The sequence below is a fragment of the Rhinatrema bivittatum genome, chromosome 8 (assembly GCF_901001135.1).
Source record: "Rhinatrema bivittatum chromosome 8, aRhiBiv1.1, whole genome shotgun sequence".
In the NCBI taxonomy this organism is placed as follows: domain Eukaryota; kingdom Metazoa; phylum Chordata; class Amphibia; order Gymnophiona; family Rhinatrematidae; genus Rhinatrema; species Rhinatrema bivittatum.
This window is the reverse complement of record NC_042622.1, coordinates 104,360,244-104,383,487: the sequence shown is the minus strand read 5'-3', so window position 1 is coordinate 104,383,487 and position 23,244 is coordinate 104,360,244. Positions and strand designations below refer to the sequence as shown.

Sequence of the window (23,244 nt, the reverse complement as noted above, 5' to 3'; positions counted from 1 at the left end):
ATTTATTTAATGTTTGGGTACTTGCCAGGTGCTTGTGACTTGGATTGGTCACTGTTGGAGACAGGATACTGGGCTTGATGGACCCTTGGTCTGAATCTGTATGGCACATCTTATGTTCTTATGAGGGCATGGGACCAAACTGATTTTAGTTTTAAAGTTAAATCCTGAGGGGTCAATTTCTTTACCTTTTAAACAATGAATTGAAAAAATGAACAAAAATGGCACAAAACAAAACTGAATGCTTTTCAACCTGTCTTTGAGCCTCCCCTGTGGTGCAGTTTCAAGGGCCTTACTGAAATCTAAACATTTTACTCTGAAGATCCTGAACTTTGTTTTTGGCATACTGTACTGCAGGTACTTTTGTGGATGTCTCAAAACCAAAATGTGCCAATTAACAAAGCAAACAATGGGGAAATTATTTTCGGTACAAAGATAGCATTACTAAATTTCTCGGATCACTGAGTTATAAATAACGGATTAATAATCTTTTAAAGGGCTGGGATAAAGCATTGAATGGTACTGCATCTGAATGCAAACCAATGCTGCCAACTCTCCCTCTGACAAATGACTGTCATCTTAGCAAAAAAGGACCATTTATTTTGCATCCCTAATAGTTCTTGATTCAAATATGCCTCCCATTTTAAATTCTTCATTCAGCACTTCATCCCAGCTTTAAATTGCTGGCAACTGCCTGAGAGCTTTTTTGTATTCTAAGATTTGCTCTAGGTTTGCATATTTAAGAAAATATGATCATTTTCTTACAACAAAGTTTAGTAATCTAGAAATGTATCAATTTAACAGGCTTCTAAGTGTTTGTGTTTGACCTTGTAGTCTCCCTTATACCGTGTTTTTATACTTGCTGTTAGGTTTGATAGAGCCATCAGGTGTTGCTTCCATTGTTGACTGTGGTGTGTGTGTGTGTGTGTTCGTTTTTTGTGTAGAGTACCCTGTGGGCTCTTATTATGAGGAATGTTTTAAAGGTGAATTTTAAAAGCCCAATGCATACATTAATTAGGAGCTGTGCGACTATTTCGGGCTTGTGCATGCTGAACGGATTTAAAAGCCACCTGGATATGCGGATAAATGTTGCAGTGCATGCATCTTGGAAGATTTCAAAAATAGACGTGGTCTGGGCATGAGACTGAGATCTGCACATAAATACTTATAGCATTCAGTGCACACTGATGCCCCCTGCTGTGTAATTTTACTTCAGCTATGAATGCCATGATGCCCTGTAATCTATAAAATATAGATAGGCAGATCAGTGGGGTTTTAAGAGTCAGGGATAACTGAGGTGATTGAAGGCTTTTGAACCAGGAGGGTTTAACTGGGCAAACTAGGGACAAGCCGGTAAAACTGAAAATGGTGATGGCTTGTGGCCCCTTTTAAAATCCCCTGATTTACATGGTGTAAGTGTCACTTGTGTGCACACCTATTTTAAAATCTGGGGCACAAATGCACAGGACCAGGCTATTTTATAACATGCCTGCATATACAAACACCCATGTGCCAGTTTGAAAGTTACTGTCCCAATCTATATAGGAGGAACAGAGATGGCATTGGTGTGGGTTGTGGCTCTCCAATGTGGGAGTCTGAGGCGATGAGCTCTTAAGATTATATAAAGTACTGCTACCATCTACATTTGTGGATCTTAGTTGACCATTTGTGGGCAGCGTGTGTGTGTGTTTGTGTGTGTTTTAAGGAAAGGACCCTCGGATTTCTAGGGATTGAGACCTGGGTGAAATAAAGAAGACAGGGTACATTTCCCTATTTTTGCCATGTATTTTGGAATCCTTTGTGTCAAGAGTGAAAAAAAAGTCTTCGTTTTGTCCCCTGTATTTTGGCTTCTGCTTTTTTTTTCTTAAGAATTTAACTGCTTGAGTATCCTAGGGCCCAGGGACCCAGTTCTTACCATCTGGAGAAGGAGGTGAGAACCAATGGCCCATCAATATCCTTTACAAGGAATGAGTTCGTTTTCTTGAAGTAGGAAAAACAGTGGCACCTATCTAGAGCATTTCATCTCACTGAGATCCAGAGAAGAGAGGAATCTGAAGATATCATTCAGGAAGTGCGGAGAATATGGAGTAACTGTCTTCCAACCCTCTCCTGGAGGTGCACATAATCTCAGGTTTTCAGGATTGCCATGATGAATATGCATAGCCTGGGTTTCCAATGTTTACAACAGACTTTAGATCGGCTTAACATCAATAGAGAAGCAACAATTTAAATCTTATTCAAATGTGATCTTGGGGTCCTGTGAAGGGTTACTTCTAGAGAGAGATGTTTCCATATCACCTGTCCATGTAAAAGATAAATGCAATAATAATCTGTCTTCAGTGCAGAGGGTAGTCCATGAGTATTACTCCAATTATCATTGGTAAGCTCTCAGTTTCAAGCATGGAAGAACAGACCACCTCTGAGTCTGAAGGTAGCTGATCAAGGATCAACAGGCACTGTCACAACTTGGCTACATGCTTCAAAGCAAGATGCCTGGCCCTGGGTTGCTAATTCCATCTTCAGCATGCTCAACTTGATGCTGTCATAGGGTTTTAAAGTATTGAGGTCCTTGAAGATAATTCCTCAATCTGGGTCAGTCATGCAGGGAATATTTTCCATGACATGTTTAACATGTTACACTTTGTTAGCCTAGAGCAGGGGTGACCAACTCTGGTCCTCAAGAGTCCCAAACAGCCCAGGTTTTCAGGATACCTACAATGAGTATGCATGAAAGAGGTTTGCATGACTGCCTCCATTGTATGCAAACCTCTTTCATGCATACTCCATCCATTAGGCCACCCCTGGCCTAGGACAAGTTTACTTATGTTATCTCGAGTACTCATGTAGATTGTAAATTCTTTGGGGAAGGGACTTGTCATACTTGAGTACTTGTATTAGGCACTGTACAAAGGCAATATTTAGTAGTATGTATCCTAACTGTCAAGCTGTAGAAGCTTGACTGCCTATAACAGATTACTCCTATTTCAAGCTTGTGCTATGGCTTTCCTCTTTTGGTTCTCTACCATTTGTGCGTAGATGAGCATACAACTTCCCATACTTAAACCAACACCCAGAGCCTCCTCTTCTCATCTTCCCTTCCCCTTCCTCTGACAACCCTGTCTCTTTACCCTACTTTTCAAACCTGTTCTTACCACTTCCTTCTAGATCTATCCTAAGCATGCTCAAATTTTAGGAAAAAATATTAAAATATGATTTCCTAGTGTGTAGCAGATGGACTCAGGACCAATGGGTATAATGTGCTCCTGATAGCAGTTGGAGATAGATCAGATTTCAATCTGTCGTCAGCCCTAGTACATATAACCCTGCAGGAAGCTCTGTTCCTCAGTATTTTCCGACTCCATAGCAGTTCAGGACTCTATACACACTTGCACAGCGTTAGAGTATTCTATCCAAAGAAATCCAAAACAAAGAAGAAATCTTACCTCTACAGATGAGCCCCGTTCTCCTGCAGTGATACCTATGGGTCACTCCCCCAGTTGAGAAATTCAGAGGTGATTTCTGCGATCCCTCAGAGGTAGGCCTCTGTCCCGGCATGGACTTAGTCCCCGGCAACATTGAAGGTACTTTTCCCTCTCCCCCCGCAGCCAGAGACCGCCCGGAATGAGACCGGGAAACACTGAGACAAGGTAAGGTAGAAAACTTCCTAAAAGTCTCCGGTCTCCGAGACTCGAATAGTCGCACAGATGCCAGCCGGCATCAGAGCTACTGGGTTGATCAGCCCTGTCCAGGCTCGACCCCGGGCCGATATGAGGGTCCACCCACATGAAGACCCTCTGACATGGTCGCTATATTGTCCGTGTGGTCACAGACTCCATTTTCCCTTGATTGCCGCCCTGTCCGCCAATCCATTTGTGCACATTGGCGTGTGCATCCGATGTACATGCACAACTTCGGCCTGGCCGGAGCACATAACTAAGCCTCCCGACACATACTTGAATGCACAAACCGGGAGTTTCTGCAATTCTCTGCGCACAAGACATGGCACCATCAGACCAGAAGCTCAAGGCTCAGGGCCTCTGTCCAGCATGCCACATCAGAGCTGCGCAGCACAAAGAGGCCACGGATCTGTCTACAGTGTGAGGAGGCCCTGGGTGAACCAGGTCAAGGCCCTCCTCAGCCAGTACTGGGATCCAGATACACCGACAGTACACCGGACCTTCCAACGAGGCCCCCGGGGACACAGCGCCTCTCAATTTAGACCCAGCATCGTTCTTCAAAGGCTTACATACCTTCATCCACATGCAACCAGCACCTCAGATGACATAGCCTCTCCCAGAGAACCCTAACATCCCGGGACCTAAACCCTGAGAAGTGCCTTGCCGGCCCCAAAGCCCGAACATTGGGGACATGGACACCTCTGACGAGGATCAAGACTCCCTGGAGGAAGGGGAAATTCCCCCAGGAACAGAACCTTACTGAACCATGAGGCGATTCTTAGTCAGACTAACTTTCAGACCTCATGGCGCACATCTTGAAAGAGCTTGCTATCCCAGGCACAAGCACCACAGGGGAACCCAAGATGAACCCCCTCCTAGAGGGACTCTGTCAGACCTCCCGCCATTTCTCTTTGCTGCAAGCCATACAACAGCTGATTGACCTTGAATGGGAGGCCCCGGAGGCCACTTTCAAATGGGGGTGGATCCTGGCAGCCATGTACCCCCTGGACCCCGCTGCCAAAGATCTGGCATTCCCCAAAGTGGATGCCATGGTCTGAGCGGTCTCAAAGCGCACTACCCATTCCAGTTGAGGGAGGAACGGCACTCAAGGATTTCCAGGACAGACGTCTGGAATCCATCCTTAAACAGTCATTCGTTTCAGCTATGTCACTACAGATAGCGGCCTGTTGTGCAGTGGTGACACGTATCTGTTTATCAAAGACCAGGAACACTACCACACCCATCAAAGCACTAGATCCAGCGGTATCATTCCTCATGGATGCGACCTCTGACCTGGTGCACACCGCAGCCAGTGTATCATCTGAGGCAGCAAGAAGACAACTCTGGCTCAGAAGCTGGTTAGCTGACGCGACTTCCAAGATGAGACTCACGAGAATGCCCTTCAAGGGAACCCTCCTGTTCGGAAGCAACCTGGAGAAGTTAGCTGACAAATGGGGTGAATCCCCAGTACCATGGCTACTGGAGGACAAGAACAAGAGAAGCCAGTGCCCCGCCCCCCAAGCATCCAAGGGCAGGGGATCACAGCACTTCAAACCATACAGAAGTACATATCAAGCATCTCGCCCCACAGGCAGGGGCCAGTCCTTTCGGAACAAACACAACAAAAGGGGAACCGGCATGGGTCCAGGCCCCAGCTGCACCCTGCAATGAAGATCAGGTGACCCATCCACAGGAAAAAGCCATAGGGGGCAGGCTTGCCCTATTCTACCAAAGATGGGCCGAGAACTTCAGACAAATAGGTCCTAACCATCATTAGAGAGGGATATTATCTGGACTTCCTCAACATATCTCCAGAAAGTTTGTGAAATCTCCCTGCCATGATCCTTTCAAGAGGACGGCATTGGAATCCACGCTGACTAAATTGCTCGGCTTAAAGGCCATAACGCCGGTGCCCACACAACAAATTACTGGGCACTATTCCATCTAATTTATCGTCCCCAAGAAAGAGGACATGTTCTGGCCTATCCTGGACCTCATCTACCGCCACCTGAGGGTACCTCACTTCCACATGGAAACCCTACGATCGGTCATAAGGTCGATACAGCTGGGAGAATTCCTTACATCCCTGGATCTGTCGGAAGCCTACCTGCACATCCCGGTCCATCACGAGCGTCAGCGTTTCTTACGCTTCGTGATCCTGGACCACCACTACCAGTTCCTAACCCTACCCTTCGGGCTAGCCACAGCTCCCTGAACATTCACCAAATTCATGGTTGTAGTGGTGGCAACACTGAGGAAGGAAGGAATCCTCGTACACCCATATCTGGACAATTGCCTGATCAGGGCAAAATCCCCAGAGGAAAGTCATCAGGCGACCACCAGAGTCAAAATTCTACTGGAGAACCAACAAGAGCTGTTTGCAGCACTTCCAATTGCTGGAATACCTGGGAGTCCGGTTCGACACCAGACAAGACAAGGTCATTCTGACTCCTACAAGGAGAACAAAACTGATGAACCAATTGTGAAACCTGTTCAGCAGCCTTCGCCCCAAGGTGTGGGACTACCTCCAAGTCCTCAGTCTCATGACATCCACCCTGGGACTGGTTCCATGGGAAAGAGCTCACATACGACCCCCCCCCCCCCCTAAAGCTTTCTCTATTGTCACGATGGAACCAGATGTCCCAGAACTAGTCTGTTTGCATCCAGCTCCCGGAGGAAGTTTGAACCCAGCTACAATGGTGGCTACAAGAAGACCATCTGAGCAAGGGAGTAAGGCTATCCCCATCGACAAGGATCCTGCTCACCACTGATGTGAGGGTGGGGAGCCCACTGCCAGGAGCTGACTGCCCAGGGGCAATGGGACAAGGAAGAGTCGGGATGGAACATCAACCGACTGGAAGCCAGGGCAGTCAGACCAGCCAGCCTATGGTTCAGTCACAGATTCCAGGGCGAATTGGTCAGTCACGTCAGACAATGCCACAACAATTGCCTACATCAACTGCCAGGGAGGAACCAGAAGCCAACAGTTGTCCCTGGAAATAGATCCCCTAATGGCATAGGCAGAAGCAAACCTACAAGGGATCTCAGCCACCCACATCATGGGAAAAGACAATGTCACTGCGGATTACCTCAGCAGAGAAAGTCTAGATCCAGGGGAATGGAGGCTGTCGACCACAGGATTCCAGTTGATAGTAAACTGCTGGAGAACACCAGCCATGGACCTCCTGGCAACCCGGTCCAATGCCCAGGTTACCAACTTCTTCAGTTGCAGACGGGAACCACAATCCCAAGGGATCGATGCCCTGGCCACAGGAAATCCTGCTATATGCCTTCCCACCGTGGCCGCTAATGGGTGGGATCATCCACAAGAAAGAGAACACCACAGGGGGACCAGAACTTCTAGTGGCCCCGGACTGGCCAAGAAGGCCGTGGTACGCAGACATGCGAAGACTACTGACGGGGAGCCCTCGCCCTCTACCGCCACACAGGGATCTGCTCCAACAAGGCCCGATCCTCCACGAAGACCCAACTCTATTCTCTCTTACGGTCTGGCCATTGAGCGGACATGCCTGAAGAAGAGTGAATACTTGGGGGCGGTGATTGACACTCTGCTCCGAGCACGCAAGTTCTTCATATCTCTAACCTACATACGAATATGGAGAATATTCAAAGACTGGTGTGAAGACCGTGACATCCTCCCATGGACAGTCAAAATTACCACAATTCTGGAATTTCTGCAGAATGGCCTAAGGAATGGGTTGTCCCTCAACTCCATCAAAGTGCAGGTGGCCGCATTTAGCCTGCTATAGAGCCATGATGGAGAGCGGCAGCCTAGCCTCTCACTTGGATGTCTCCCGCTTCCTGAAAGGGGTCAAACAGAGCCGACCACCCCTAAAGTGGTCAGTACCCTTATGGAATCTTAATTTACTTCTAGACTTCCTAACAGGAGCCTCCTTCAGGTCCCTCCGACTATTAACATTGAAGACTGCATTTTTAGTGGCAGTCTGTTCGGCCAGTTGCATCTCTGAGCTTCAAGCACTGGCTGGTCGAGAACCGTTTCTCAGGTTCACACCGGGGTCCATACAGCTATGCATGGTCCCCTCCTTACTCCCAAAAGTGGTTTCTCACTTCCATCTAAACCAAACCATCTCACTGCCATTGCAGACGAGCATAAGGACTCCGAAGAATCTTGCCGCCTTCTCCATCTTAACGTCGGCAGACTCCTAGTCAGGTACCTGGAAAGGTCGGAATCCATAAGAACATGCCATACTGGGTCAGACCAAGGGTCCATCAAGCCCAGCATCCTGTTTCCAACAGTGGCCAATCCAGGCCATAAGAACCTGGCAAGTACCCAAAAACTAAGTCTATTCCATGTTACCGTTGCTAGTAATAGCGGTGGTTATTATCTAAGTCAACTTAATTAATAGCAGGTAATGGACTTCTCCTCCAAGAACTTGTCCAATCCTTTTTTAAACACAGCTATACTAACTGCACTAACCACATCTTCTGGCAACAAATTCCAGAGTTTAATTGTGCATTGAGTGAAAAAAGAACTTTCTCAGATTAGTTTTAAATGTTGCCACATGCTAACTTCATGGAGTGCCCCCTAGTCTTTCTATTATCCGAAAGAGTAAACAACTGATTCACATCTACCCGTTCTAGACCTCTCATGATTTTAAACACCTCTATCATATCCCCCCTCAGCCGTCTCTTCTCCAAGCTGAAAAGTCCTAACCTCTTTAGTCTTTCCTCATAGAGGAGCTGTTCCATTCCCTTTATCATTTTGGTAGCCCTTCTCTGTACCTTCTCCATTGCAATTATATCTTTTTTGAGATGCGGTGACCAAAATTGTACACAATATTCAAGGTGCGGTCTTGCCATGGAGCAATACAGAGGCGTTATGACATTTTCCGTTTTATTCACCATTCCCTTTATAAAAATTCCCAACATTCTGTTTGCTTTTTTGACTGCCGCAGCACACTGAACAGACTATTTCAATGTGTTATCCACTATGACGCCTAGATCTTTCTTTGGTAGTAGCACCTAATATGGAACCTAACATTGTGTAACTATAGCATGGGTTAGTTTTTCCCTATATGCATCACCTTGCACTTGTCCACATTAAATTTCATCTACCATTTAGATGCCCAATTTTCCAGCTTCACAAGGTCTTCCTGCAATTTATCACAATTTGCTTGTGATTTAACTACTCTGAACAATTTTGTATCTGCAAATTTGGATTACCTCACTAGTCTTATTTCTTTCCAGATCATATTTGCCCTTCACAGTGGGAAGAAACAAGGGGAAGCAGCCTCGCAGGCAACCATAGCCCGCTGTATCAAAGAAGTTCTCAAGACTGCCCACGTAGAGGCAGGCAAGCCTCCACCTCTACAAGTCAAGGCCCATTCCACTAGAGCCCAGGTAGTGTCCTGGGTGAAAACCAAGATGCTGTCACCTGCCAAGATCTACGGGTGGCGACATGGTCCTCCATTCACACCTTCACTAGGTTCTACCACCTGGATGCTCAGGAGGACATGGTATTCGCAAGGGCAGTACTAAGTGGGCCACGGGCAACCTCCCACCTGGTTCGGGAGTAGCTTTTGTACATCCCATTGGTCCTGAGTCCATCTGCTACATGCTAGGAAATGGAGAAATTACTTACCTGATAATTTAGTTTTCCTTAGTGTAGACAGATGGACTCAGCATCCCGCCCATGGCTCGTGACAATCCCCGAGAGCAAGACAAACACAGGTAAGCCAAGCTTCCCTATAATTAGGACACCCATACCTACCAGGTGTCTGAGTTTCTCGGTTGAGTGCACTGGCAGTCTCCAGCTATGTCCACATCAACCAGTTCAAGTTAATCATGTTAACCAAGTTATTCAAATTAATCAAAGTTAACCAACTTAATAAAGTTCAGTCACACATATATCCACAATTGCTTTTTAAAGAACACTGAGGAACAGAGCTTCCTGCAGGGGAAAATGTACTAGGACTGACGTCGGATTGAAATCTGATCAGTCTCCAACTGCTGTCAGGAGCACACTATACCCATTGGTACTGAGTCCATCTGACTACACCAAGGAAAACAAAATTTTCAGGTAATTTCTCCAGTGGCCCTTTGACCAATAATTGGAGGAGGATCTGGATATTTTCCAGGCTTATTTCTATTTTGTGGGGTAGCTTTGTAGATTGATGTAGTATTGCATATTTTGTTTGTACCTATTTCATCAGGATACTGTGCGGCTTTGGTTGTGTACTTCTGGGTGGGAACTATGAAGATTGCTATGATTTTTGTATTGATTTTATTGTGCTATTGATTATCATCTCATACATCTTTGGAGAGTTCTGATATACAAATATAAAACTTTGTCACTGTATTGGTAATGCCAGGTATCTTCTCTGAGACCAACTCAGAAGATCCATTGCCTTGTGATCCCCTATAGAAGAAAAGATAAGCCAAACACTGGAAGAAGATACTTGGGGAAGATGCTGGAATTGCTGTCATTGGAAGCTTAAAAGATGAATTGAGGCAAATATCTGTATAGAATGATTTTGGTCCAGTTGATCTTGTCTGGCGGCAGGTGGATGCACTGTATTAGCTTTTGAGGTCCCATCTAGTCTTATTTTCCCAGGATTCCAAAAATCAGATTCCCAACTCCATGTAATATATCAAAGTAGATGCTCTGCTCTTGTGATGCTATCTTCTTTTATCTAGTCTCTCATTTTAACGGTTTTTGTTTATAGCTAAAGAATTTCTCATCAGAACAAGTGAGGTAGTGTTGCATCATTTAACAAGTTTTGCTCAATTGAATACCACTATTGGAAGAGAAGGTAACAACTTTTTTTTTTTTTTAATTTTAAAAAGTAGAATAACATTCAGCAGCACCATATTTTCATGATGATGCTACTAAGTTATGTATAAAACTTAACTTTGAATCTTGACCTCTCAATTATCTAGCTAAATAGCATCATTTTGGATATTGGGGCACTTAACCAGCTAGATTTTAAGTAATTAGGATAAAATCCTAGCAGAATTAAAAAAAAAAAAAAAAAAAAAAAAAGCATTCCTGGGTTGGGGCTAGCTATCCAGCTAACTAAGCCAATTTTCACTCTAGCTAAGTTAGCTGGATACCTTTAGGCATTCCTAACTTTAGACCTGCTTTGAGGTAGGCCTACATTATCCAGCCTTGTATGGCTGGATAAATTGGCACTTAGCCGGATTCAAAACAAATCCAGCTTCAAAACAAATCCAGCTAATCGCCACAGGTTTGGGTTTTTTTTGTTTTGTTTTGTTTTGGGTTTTTTTTTTTTTGATATTTAAAAAAAGGTAAATTGCAGGCCTGAGGTTCAATTCCCACCTTCTCCTCCCTATCTGGTTCCTTTTAAAAATTGAGGCTTGGTGCGGGGATCACTATGCTCGAGCGATCCTGGCCACTTTCAGTGTTGCTATGGGAGTAGCTCTGGAAGCATAAGCTATGTTTGGTTATGCTTTTGCTTCAGCAATGGCAATCCTGGCACAAGGCCTCAAATTTTCAAGGTACTAGATGGGTGGGGAAGGAATAGAGGGGGCACTTCAGGACATCTTATCTGGAACTGTGGAAGGGGTGATGGAGGCTGATCTGTGGACCCCCAAAACATTTGTCAAGTCCTTTTTTGGGGGGATGGCGATAATTGGGTCAGGTAGGACCATTTGCTAAACAGTGGAGGGTTGGGAATTAGGCCATAGGCCTGCAATTTACCTTTCCTTATTTGATATATCTCTTAAATATATCTGGTTAAGTGGCAACTTTAAAACCTAAAAAACTTAAACACTAGAAAGGTTATCTGCAAATAAAAAAAGAAAATTCTAATGGGAAAATTAATCAGTTACATTTCATAAATCCCCATTTATTAAATATGAACCACATTGGGCACTATTTTCAAATGAGTTTCACACACATAGATTTGCTTCTGAAAGTTGCCTTGGGAGTTGGGTGCACAAAAGTACGCAATAGAAGAATTCTAGGGGGCAGAGCTGGGATGGGCATAGCATTTGCATGCATACTTTCAATTTTCAAAAGTGTGTGTATAAAATAAGTGTGTGCACATATGCAAACACTGAGTTCTGCAAGTACCTGCTAATTTTCAAAGCAGACTTACGTTTTATGGGCTTTGTACACAAACTTTAACCTTCTGCAGACTGACAAATTATCCATCAAGAGGCCAAAATTCAGTAAGCTGCAAGCAGATGTAGCCTGTTACGTTTTAAAGATATATCTGGTTTCATGTAAGCTGGATAACTTTATCCCACTGAATATCCTGAACAAGCTATCCAGCTAGCTTATCTGCTTGCAGCTTACTGAATTTTGGCCTCTTGATGGATAATTTGTCAGTCTGCAGAAGGTTAAAGTTTGTGTACGAAGCCCATAAATCGTAAGTCTGCTTTGAAAATTTCACCGACCACCAAGTTCAGGGCCCTTGTTGGTAACTGTTTGATTCAAATTTCCTGCCACCTCCTGCCATTGATGCAGAGAGTAATGTTGGGAGTTGCATCAAATCATAAGGCTTAATGGTTAAGGGTAGTAACCACTGCATCAAGCAAGTTAACCCAATGTTTGTTTTCCCAGACTGCACAGATCATGAGATCAATGCCTTGTTGGATGTTGTCTGAATGCTTACTTTGAATACTGTCTGCAACATACGATAAAAAGGAATAACATTTGTTATATAGTATATCTCATTTATATTAACTTTTGTAATCTCTGGTGCTTTTTAAGGCTGCTTATTCTTTATAATATATGAATTCCTAGCAGTACATATTTTTTTCTTACAGCCTGTGAGTTTGTATCAATTAAACCACTTCACATTAAAAAGTAAAATGTTAAAATATACACAGAGCTATACTAGAGAATTTGCATGCCTGAAATACCCAAGCTCTTGTACTCTCTTCTAGCATAATTTTGTTTAGGGCCCTTCAGATATGTTAATTATATTCAGCCTCCCTTCCCTCTCCTCCACCTCTTCCCCCTGCTCCTCCCTCATTCCCACTCCCCTCCTGCTCCTCCTTCGCCTCCATCTTTCCCCCCCTGCTCCTCCCTCGCCTCTACCACTCCCCTTGCTCCTGCCTGCTCCTCCTTCCCCCTCTCCTACCCATCCCTTTCACGCCCCCCCCCCCCCCCCCCGGGACATTTAGCCCTCCTGTCCTTCCATTAGTTGTTCAAACAGCTCCTTGTTCCATGTAAAGCTTGTTGCTAGTTCTCTATTTTTTTTCATACAGTTACCTGTTCCATGTAAAGCATTTTGCTAGTTTCATTCTTTGTAAACCGAGATGTTCGCAACGTACGTCGGTGTATAAATGCTATTAATAAATAACAAGTCTCACTGTGCCACTGGTAGAATTCTTGTAATCTTTAATTAAAACTTCCCTGCTTTATGCTAAATAACATCTTGTGGTCTTAACCAATTCCTTTTACCTGCCTGCATCTTTCCCCCAACCCCCCTTTTTTCTCTTTAGACTTTCTTGTTCTTGTGCATCCGAACGAACACTCTTCAGCAATGTATTGCAGTAAGAGACAAGCCTACCTGGCTACCATCAGCCTTACAATTTGCATATCAACATGGATTCTGTATGAGTACATAAAGACCTACAGTAGGATCCAAAGAAAATATCTGCCTGTAATGATAAAACAGCAGAACCACCATTGTAATGAAGTAAGTGCTAGTGGAGTCATCACACCACTGCCAGATAGAAGAACCTTTATAGTCGCGCCATATTTTGATGCCAGAGAGAACATCATCCGCGTCATTGCAATCATCCACTATCAAGAAGTGAAGGAACTTTATTGCTGGTTTTGCTGTGGCTCCAATAGCAGTACACACCGCGTAATGGCCATAATTGACCTACATGCAGATAGGTTTGGATTCCCTTACGGCACAGCAGATCTGCTTTGTTCAAAACCAAAGAACTGTGACGCAAAGTATGTGTCAATTCATCTGTTCCCTGAAGGAAATATTGAACAGCTACCAGCCTTTAAAATAAACAATCGGGAGCCTGTGCCACGCTCTGCTGAGTTCACTGTTTGCATTTCTACTATGTTTGGGAATTACAACAATGTCTTACAGTTTATTCAGTCGATAGAAATGTATAAGTTACTGGGGGCACAGAAAGTGATCATCTATAAACACAGCTGCAGTCAACTGATAGAGGAAATCTTGCAGTATTATATCCTAGAAGGTACTGTGGAGGTGATCCCTTGGCCAATTACAGACTACCTCACTGTTTCCGGTAAATGGAAATATTCAATGGATGCTAAAGATATTGGATACTATGGGCAAATTACAACTTTAAATGACTGTGTCTACAGAAATATGTACACAAGCAAGTATGTAATACTCAATGATCTTGATGAAATAATTCTGCCTTTCAAACACGGGAACTGGACCAGCATGATGAACAGTTTACAGAAGCAAAACCCAAATAGTGGTGTCTTCCTTTTTGAAAACCATATCTTCCCTGTAACTGTGTCCACTCCAGTTTTCAATATTTCATCTTGGAATTCTGTCCCGGGTGTTAACATACTGCAGCACATTTACAGAGAGCCAGATAGGCCAAACTTCTTTAATGCTAGAAAAATAATCCTTAATCCCAGGATGGTCATTCAGACTTCTGTTCACTCAGTTTTAAAGCCCACTGGAATGAACCTTAGAGTGCCCCGTGCTACTGCAATCGTTTTTCATTGCCGAGGACCTCTGCAAGCAAGTTTACCCAAACAATCCTTAATTAGAGATTCAAATATATGGAGATATAGTTCCTTGCTAATTAAGAATGTTAATTATGTTCTCCAGAAAACAATGTTCTCCCATGAATCATTAAGCCCATAGGGACAAAATGATGGGCATATAGTATTTCAGTATAAATAATATCAAGAAATCCTCAGCACTACATCAAGTCAACATTAGATATACAATTAGATACACAACTGTGCACCTAAAGGGTGAAACTTGCAGGAAGTTCTGTGTCCACTCCAGCTTTCAATATTTCATCTTGGAATTCTGTCCCAGTAGCAAAATCTGCAATGGAGCTGCATCCTACTGGAGACTCACCTCCCAGTGCTCTGTGTCACTTAATACACTGCAGGCTTAAGTCTCTTCTTCTGATGGCCACTGCAACAGTTGTCAAATGCACTGAAGTTTTGTTCTCCCTGTTTTTCTTCTGGTTTTGCCCTAAGAAGGCAGCTTTCAACTATACTGCTTATTATGAAGAAGTGGCATTGAAATAGTCATGCATATTAAGCAGTATAAAGTTTGACTAATATACAGTTGCTGAAAAAATGTGTAACACATGGTCAGTGTACAATGTAGAACTTTAATATATTCCTACAGCATTTTTGCAAATGTTTGCTTTTCTTCTGTGTAGCAATATTAGTCTCTTTAGAACTGCTTTTGTTACTGTTCTGTTTTTGTCTTGATCCACTGTGTATACTTAATCATGAATAGCAGCACAATACATGGTACTGGTGCTTATTATAATGTCACTGTCTAGCTTTTGTTGTTGTAACTTGCAGTACATCCTACCTATAGCAGCTACTTGTACCATAATATGGGAAAGAGGCCAGCCAGAAGATATTTTTTTTTTCCTGGCATGCATAACCACTGAAAATATGAAAATTCTAATGTGACAAATTTCAACGTGGCAGCTGGTGGCCCAGGTTAAAATCCCACCAACTCTGTACCTTCTGCTGTACCTAAATTAAGATTGTAAACTGTTTAGCATCAAGACACACTCAGGCAACTTTCGCTATTTACTTATTTTGGCAGTTCACCTTGGACAAAGACTAAATTATAGAAGGAATAAGCCTTGAGAAGGTTGTAGTGTTACCTATACCCTCAAAAGGGAAAGGATTTTGTCTTAGAACCTAGAATCAATAATTTTTTGCCTTTTATTAAATCTGAAGGACTGCAATAAGAGTAAGTTCAATCAATACATTCTATAGCTTTCTGGGCCATTCCAGTTTCTAATTTTTATGTAGATTTCTCCTAAAAACTTTGTTGCTATGGGTTGGGAGATAATGTGCAGAGAGATGAGACAGAGTAAGTAACTGATATGAAAAAGTGCTAAAAAAAAAAAAAAAAAGACATCTATCCTACTTTAAATTTTGTATTTGTTTCTGTCCTGTGTGTATGTGTATAGATTCAGACTTAAAAACAAACCGGAAACTGATCCAATATTGCAGTAGCGACCAAGAGAAGAGGATAAGTGAACACCAGAAGTTCTTTATTCTGCACAAAACATTATAAAAAGCCCGACTCAGGCCGAGTTTCGCTCTTTGAGCTGCTTCAGGGGCTGACAGAACAAAACAAATATCACATTTATATGTATTTATATGTGAATAAAAACATATACACCAAACATAGATAATGAGATTATATAAATTATATAAAATCAAAACCACAGACATAATTATTAACGCTTGACAACACTGAGTGACACCTATATTGTAACATAGTCTAACTATAAAATAGCTAAAATGCCATTCCTTGTATAAGTGTCAAAAGACTAGAAAAATAACTACATGCGTACCCATATATAAATTCATATATGATTAAACAATGTTGAGATACCTATTTTGTGTATTGCTGGTGGTTTGTCTCCATACAGCAGTTCAGCCTCTTTAAGAAATGCTTAAACAATTACCTTCAAGACAAACATTGAGTAATATTATAACAAATTGTAACCACTTACTGAGACAAAATAAACTTGAAACAAGGAATCATATGGTTGTCTATCTGGAGTTAAAAAGGATTGCTCTGAAACAACTAAAAGATACTGGCATGCAAACAGGGGCTTAATGTGAAACAAAAAAGTAAAATAATTATACAACTACTATGTTTTCATAAAACAATTAACCATAGAAGTGCCGTCGTGTTGATGCACAAAAAATCAGACATGAAGAATCTTAAAGTAAGGCGTGATTTAAAAAGTACGGCATACTGGAATAGAGCCAGACTCATTTATAAATAGAGGCATAAAGCACTAAGTGTAAAAAAAACGCTGTCATGCCAAATTAAAAATAGCCTCTCGCTGACATGCAGATAGGGACTTAATGTAAAACAAAAAGGTGAAGCCATAAAATCATTATGAACTAGTGGTTCTTAAAGTACAACAAAGTTAACAAACTCAGAAATGAAACCATGAATTAAATGTAAAACTACTATGTCTTCATGAAAGTAAATGGCCATAACGCCGTCATGTCGATATTAACCTGCTGTATTTTATATGCTAAGGCGCTGAAAATCAAACATAAATTCACTTAAAAATATATTTAAAAAATAAATATATAAATACTGCATACAGTAAAGTAGTCAGACAAATTTAAAAATAAAGGCATAAGGCACTTGTCAGAGTGTAAAAAAAAACGCTGTCATACAAAGATGATGATAAAAATATAACAACCGCTCGCTACTTTGTGACTCACCACCACCATTCGATTGCTGCCGCTAACACTTCAGCGACTGGCTCGGCTTTGTCCAAACAAAGATAACTGAATAGATGCCAGCATTTAAACGATCACAGCGATCAAATTTAATACTGGAAATGCCGGGTTGCGCGTCAGGCAACCACTTTAAGCACATCCTTTTCGTGCCAATTTTTTTTTTTAAACCGCCGATACGGGCTGAAAGTCCAGGAGACGAACCACCGTGTGTAAAGTTATGTGATTAAAAAACACATAAACATCAATGAACCATACACATGTTACAAACATATAAATAAATACCTAAAAACAAGCACGATTACAAATTATAATAAATTCCAAGGAAAATATAAAAAACTGAACAAATAACTAAAATCCTTAGTTACACTAGATCCAGAGTACTTAATGGTTTAAACAGGAATTTACCAATATTGTACACACAATACTGGAGTGCAGTGGCTTAAAAGGTGATGTATCCATGTATCTTAATAACTAAAAGCTATTAGAAGGAAATATCATATAAATCATTAAAATGATACAATCCAGATAACTGTGGTTAAAAAGGCAAAAAACACTGACTTGCTTAAAAACCATAATTTTTAAAACATATAAAAAGAGGCAATACAAGTCAACAAGAGCAATGTGACCATATGACTTAAAAGGTGATGTATTCATGTGTCTTAATAACTAAAAGCTATTAGAAGGAAATATCATATAAATCATTAAAATGATAAAATCCAGATAACTATAGTACAAAGGCAAAAATCATTATTTTTCCAGACATATAAAGAGGCAACAAAAATCAACAAGAACAATGTGACCATTTGTCTGAACAATGATAATAAGTCAATAAAATCAAGATAATAGAATTTGATCATTAAAAACAAAAAGAGAATCATAAAAAACAAAGGTAATAAAGAATGATCATTATAAAAGAAAATTTATTTAAAAAAAACAGGAAAATCTAACTCATTAAGACCATTTGGTGACATTGTATTGAAATCAAAGATGAATTTTTGTTCTAGTCTCAAAAGATTCTGGTCATAATTTCCTCCTCCTCCAATTCTTATTCACTTTCTTGATAGCACAAAATCTATATTCATCAAATTTATGTCCTGCCTCAATGCTGTGTGTTACTAGTGGTTTCCCATCAACCTTTCTATTAACTGCGCTCTTGTGCTCAATTATACGTTTGTGCAGAGGTCTAATGGTCTTGCCTACATACATCTTTTTACATGGACAGATTGCCACATATATCACACCATCACTCCTACAGTCTGTGAAACAATAAAAAATATTCTTTTTCTGTAGTACCAATTTTTATGCTTGTGGTTTTCAAATTTAACATTGCACACACTGCATCTTCCACAAGGTCTGTGGCCTGCTGGTCTAATATCTTTCTTTGTATAGGTAATGAAGATGGTGACAAAAGATCTTTAAGATTTTTGTCACGCTTGTTGGCCATCATTTCTTTGTCTTTGAATGCTGGTAGCATCTGTAAGACATGCCAATGCTTTTTAAGGATTTTACTGATGTCATTGGTTAAACCTGTGTATGTGATGGGACAAACTATTTTAGTCTTTTGGTTATTTTTTACCTTTGAGGTTAAGAGTTGACCGATTGCAACTAGCTGCCCGATTGTAACCATCATCAACACAGGTTTCAGGATAACCACGAGCGATGAACCTATTCCTCATTTCTACAGCCCTTTTGTGGAAGGTGTTGTCTTCTGTGCAGAGTCTCTTGAGTCTTAGAAATTGTATGTAGGGTAGATACTTACCCAGTGGCCTACTGTGACAACTATCAAATCTCAATAGCTTATTTGTATCTGTTGGTTTTTCTATAGATATCTGTGAAGAAACCTTCTTCATTATGGGGTAGATTTTAAAAATTTGCGCGATCGCGTACTTTTGTTCACGCAGCAGGCGCGAACAAAAGTACGCTGGATTTTATAAGATACGCGCATCTTATAAAATCCGGGGTCGGCGCGCGCGCAAGAGGGTGCACATTTGTGCAACCTGCGCGCGCAGAGCCCAGCGCGCGCTGCCTGTTCCCTCCAAGGCCGCTCCGATTTCGGAGTGGCCTCGGAGGGAACTTTCCTTCGCCCTCCCCCCACCTTCCCCCCCTTACCTTTGCTGGCAGATTTACGCCTGCTAAAAGCAGACTTAAATCTCTGCGCGCCAGCGGGCTGCTGGCACGCCATCACCCGACCCGGGGGCTGGTCCAGAGGCCTCGACCATGCCCCGGGACTTACGCGCATCCCAGGGCTCTGCGCGCACTGGCGGCCTATGCAAAATAGGTGCGTCGGCGCGTAAATCTGGCTGGATTTACGTGCGCAGGGCATTTAAAATCCGCCCCTATGTGTTATAAGTATATCTAAAAACGGAATGGTATTTGAATCATGGACTGTATCAAATTTTAGATTCTTATTTAAACCATTTAACCAGATCTGAAAACGAAACCCATTGCAATTAATTCCTGACGAAATACTAAAAAAGCTTTCCGTCTTTGCTGTGTTATTACAGCTAAGTCAGGAAAAATCTTAATTGGTTTCTCTAAATAGGAAATAAGAAACCTATTAAAATATTTCTTCATGATTAAATTCAGATCCTTTATTGAAAAAAGGGTCACCAAAAGAGTTCCCCAATCAATGACATTAGCAGTTGAGTCCTCAAGGAAATTAAGTTACCCTGAAACAATTCTTCAGATGTATTTTTTTACTCTGCTTTTGGGAAGGATGATGGAGTCAAGTTATATGTTTCAAGTAAGGTTTAAGGAAAATAATTTTGTTTCATGACTGTCATCTCATGTGTTTTCTTTAAATACAAATTCGTGAATGTTTGTATTTGTAAAATCATAAATAATTAAAAAATAAAAAAATAAACCATTTAACCAATTATTGAATAGGAGCAGCTGTTCTACATCTCCTGCCCATATCATGAATTACATAGTCATGTATCTTTTCCAGATCACAATTTGCTCTTGAAACTTGTGACTATTTAAATGTTTCTTCGAATTTAGCCATATAGAGATTGGCAATCGAGGGTGCCATCGAGGAGCCCATGGCCACATCTTTTGTCTGAATGTAATACTGCTTATTAAATGCAAAAAAAATTGTTAGGGCTATCGTGGCCATATCAATAATTGCGTCTGTATTCTTTTGTGTTTGCATGTTAAGTAGTTGTTCCTCTATAATTTGTATAGCTCCTTCTAATGGAATGTTGGTGTATAATGATTAGACGTCAAAAGTAACTAAAATGATATCACTGAGTGTGGGTAATTCCTGTAGTATAGTGATTATGTGTGAGGAGTCCGTACATATGATGGTATCAAAGGAACCGCAGGTTTTAGGAAGAGGTCAATAAATTTGGAGAGGGGTTCCAAAAGGGAACTATTCCCTGAAATAATAGGTCTTCCCGGAGGATCTGTTAGGGACTTATGTATCTTTGGTAGAACATAAATGGTGGGCATCACAGGATGGTCAACAGTGAGGTAACTTAACTCCTTTTTAGTCAGACAACCAGAAGCATTTGCTATTGAGAGTAAGTTATCAATCGATTTCTTAACTTTTAATGTCGGATCTACTGCAGACTTACTGTAAAATTTATCATCAGAGTTGTCTCAATTTTCTGAATATACTTTAGTTTGTCAAGAACTACTGCCCCTCCTTTATCTGCTGATTTTATAATTATATTTTTTATCACTGCTGAGTGATTTAATAGCAAGTTTCTCATTTGTAGTCAGATTATTCTTAAACCTAATTTTATTTTCTTCCTCTTCTATATCTTTAAGTACGAGCGCTTCATAAGTATGTATAACAGGATTGTAGGGATGTGCAGAGCAAAATTTTATGTTCATATTTTTTATGTCCGAAAGGGGGTCCCACTTGCGGCCAATATGGACATAAAAAAAATCCAATGAGTTGGGTATATGTACATATGTGCAAAAAAAAAAATTAAACCCCCTCACCCTCCTTAATCCCCCCCCCCAGACTTACCACAACTCCCTGGTGATCGAGCGAGGAGTGAGGACGTCATTTCTGCAATCCTTGGCGAGAAGAATGTGACGTCGGTGGCACGTCGAGTGACGCGGCGTCACGTGATTCCCGGCAAGTTCGCGCCGGACGGCTCGTTCGGCCCAAAAAGAACTTTTGGCCAGCTTGGGGGGGCCTCCTGACCCCCTCAAGCTGGCCAAAAGTTCTTTTTGGGCCGAACGAGCCGTCCGGCGCGAACTTGCCGGGAATCACGTGACGTCGGCGTCACGTGATTCCCGGCTTGTTCGCGCCGAACGCCGGCGCGAACTTGCCGGGAATCACGTGACGTCGCGTCTGAGTGACGCGGCGCCATGTGATTCCCGGCTCGTTCGCGCCGGACGGCGCGTTCGGCCCAAAAAGAACTTTTGGCCAGCTTGGGGGGGGTCAGGAGGCCCCCCCAAGCTGGCCAAAAGTTCTTTTTGGGCCGAACGCGCCGTCCGGCGCGAACGAGCCAGGAATCACGTGCCGCCGGCGTCACATGCTTCTCGCCAAGGATTGCAGAAATGGCGTCCTCACTCCTCGCTCCATCACCAGGGAGTTGTGGTAAGTCGGGGGGGGGGGGGGGATTAAGGAGGGGGAGGGGGTTTATATTTTTATTTTGGCTCAACAATCGCGATTTCCCACATATCGAACATATCTATGTTCGATATGTGGGAAATCCGATCGTTTATGTCGAATCAATTTTTTAAGTAAAAAAAAAATATGAGTTGCGTTTTACTAATGCGGTCAATCCGAATGCACACCCCTACAGGATTGACCGGTCTATTAAGCATCCACTTGCTACTTGGTTTGATTATAGAATTATCCTGTGTATTCCATGTATTTTTTGAGAAAATATCCATAATTTTAAATTTTCTCGTAAATTTAAACAGATCTACATGTGTGTTAAAAACATTGTATGCAGGGGTAGGAACGAATGACAATCCTTTGTTTAGGATGGAAAGCTCATCTTCTTCATTTAAGGTTCTATTAGAAATATTAATCACCCTATTATGGTTGTCATCGCTAGAATTCAATATGGGTGATAAAACCCTCTCCCTCAACCTCTGCCTCTGCCTCTGGTTCGCTGGTCCCATTGCTTCTTGTGATTTATCTTTGGCATGAAGTCTTTCTTCCATAACTTTTGCAACTGAAAAACCTGATCATCTGGTACTTCTGGAACTGACTGAGTATGGTTAGTTGTAAACAGAGGTGCAGAGGGATCTAAGTAATCATCAGTATCTTCATTGTCACTATGGATTCGTTTAGCGCTACGGTCCCTGTGGGGACTAGTGTAGCGCTTCTCTTTATTATTGCCAATATTGGGTTTAGGGTACAATTTGTTAATTGGTGGTTGAAAGTTATACCGAGGTCTATTATAACTTATATTTTTGCGTCTCCAAGAGTAAACATTATTGTTTTTATAATCCGTCTCATCTCTCTTAAACTTCTCATATTTATATCCTTAAGTTCTTTGGTAAATTTGTCCAATTCTTTTTATAATCCATAAATGAGATCAAAACATTGATCATTGGTTTTCAAGTATTCCAACTCAATATCCAACTCTGCTTTGATCTTCTCTTCTCTTTTTTGGGATGTCTTAATATCATCAAGTCCAGAGAACATTTTGTTAAATATCGCATCCCAACTATTCATGAATGCCTCATCTTCTTTGTACATACTGGGTGGTTTGTTAATCCTCAAACCTCATGGAATCCTTTTGTAGTGACAATAGTCAAGTAATGTAGAAGCATGCAAATTACTCCTTACTAGACCTTTACTGAAGTTAATAGTATTTTTCCATCTTCTAATACGATCCTCATTGTCCTTAAAAAGAAAAAATAAAAGTTCAGACGGTGGGAGCTCATTCAATTGCCCATCACTGTAGCTGAGGACATCCTTCTATGGTGTGAACGACATACTCCACAAAAGAGAAGGTCCAAAAAAAACAAACCGGAAACTGATCCACTGTTGCAGTAGCAACCAAGACAAGAGGATCGGTGAACACCAGGAGTTCATTATTCTGTACAAAACATCATAAAAAGCCAGACTCACGCCAAGTTTCACTCTTTGAGCTGCTTCAGGGGCTGACAGAACAAAACAAACAATCTCATATAAAAACATATAAATGTGAATAAAAACAT

The 23,244-nt window shown here is 41.8% G+C and overlaps 1 protein-coding gene across 4 annotated transcripts in view; it reads left to right on the top strand.

The window, feature by feature from the left end:
• LOC115097112 (beta-1,4-galactosyltransferase galt-1-like) overlaps positions 1-23,244 on the top strand; it is a 153,744-nt gene that overhangs the window by 57,858 nt on the left and 72,642 nt on the right. The window contains exons 2-3 of one of the 4 annotated variants that reach the window (XM_029612632.1): positions 10,382-10,468; positions 13,131-15,787. The exons of 2 other annotated variants lie outside the window; for them this stretch is intronic. In XM_029612632.1, coding sequence (XP_029468492.1) covers positions 13,172-14,497 — 1,326 coding nt within the window. In that variant the 5' untranslated portion in view covers positions 10,382-10,468; positions 13,131-13,171 and the 3' untranslated portion in view covers positions 14,498-15,787. Of the gene's footprint in view, positions 1-10,381; positions 10,469-13,130; positions 15,788-23,244 lie in introns of those variants that run through there. One more of the 4 variants, XM_029612633.1, reaches the window with a different exon arrangement.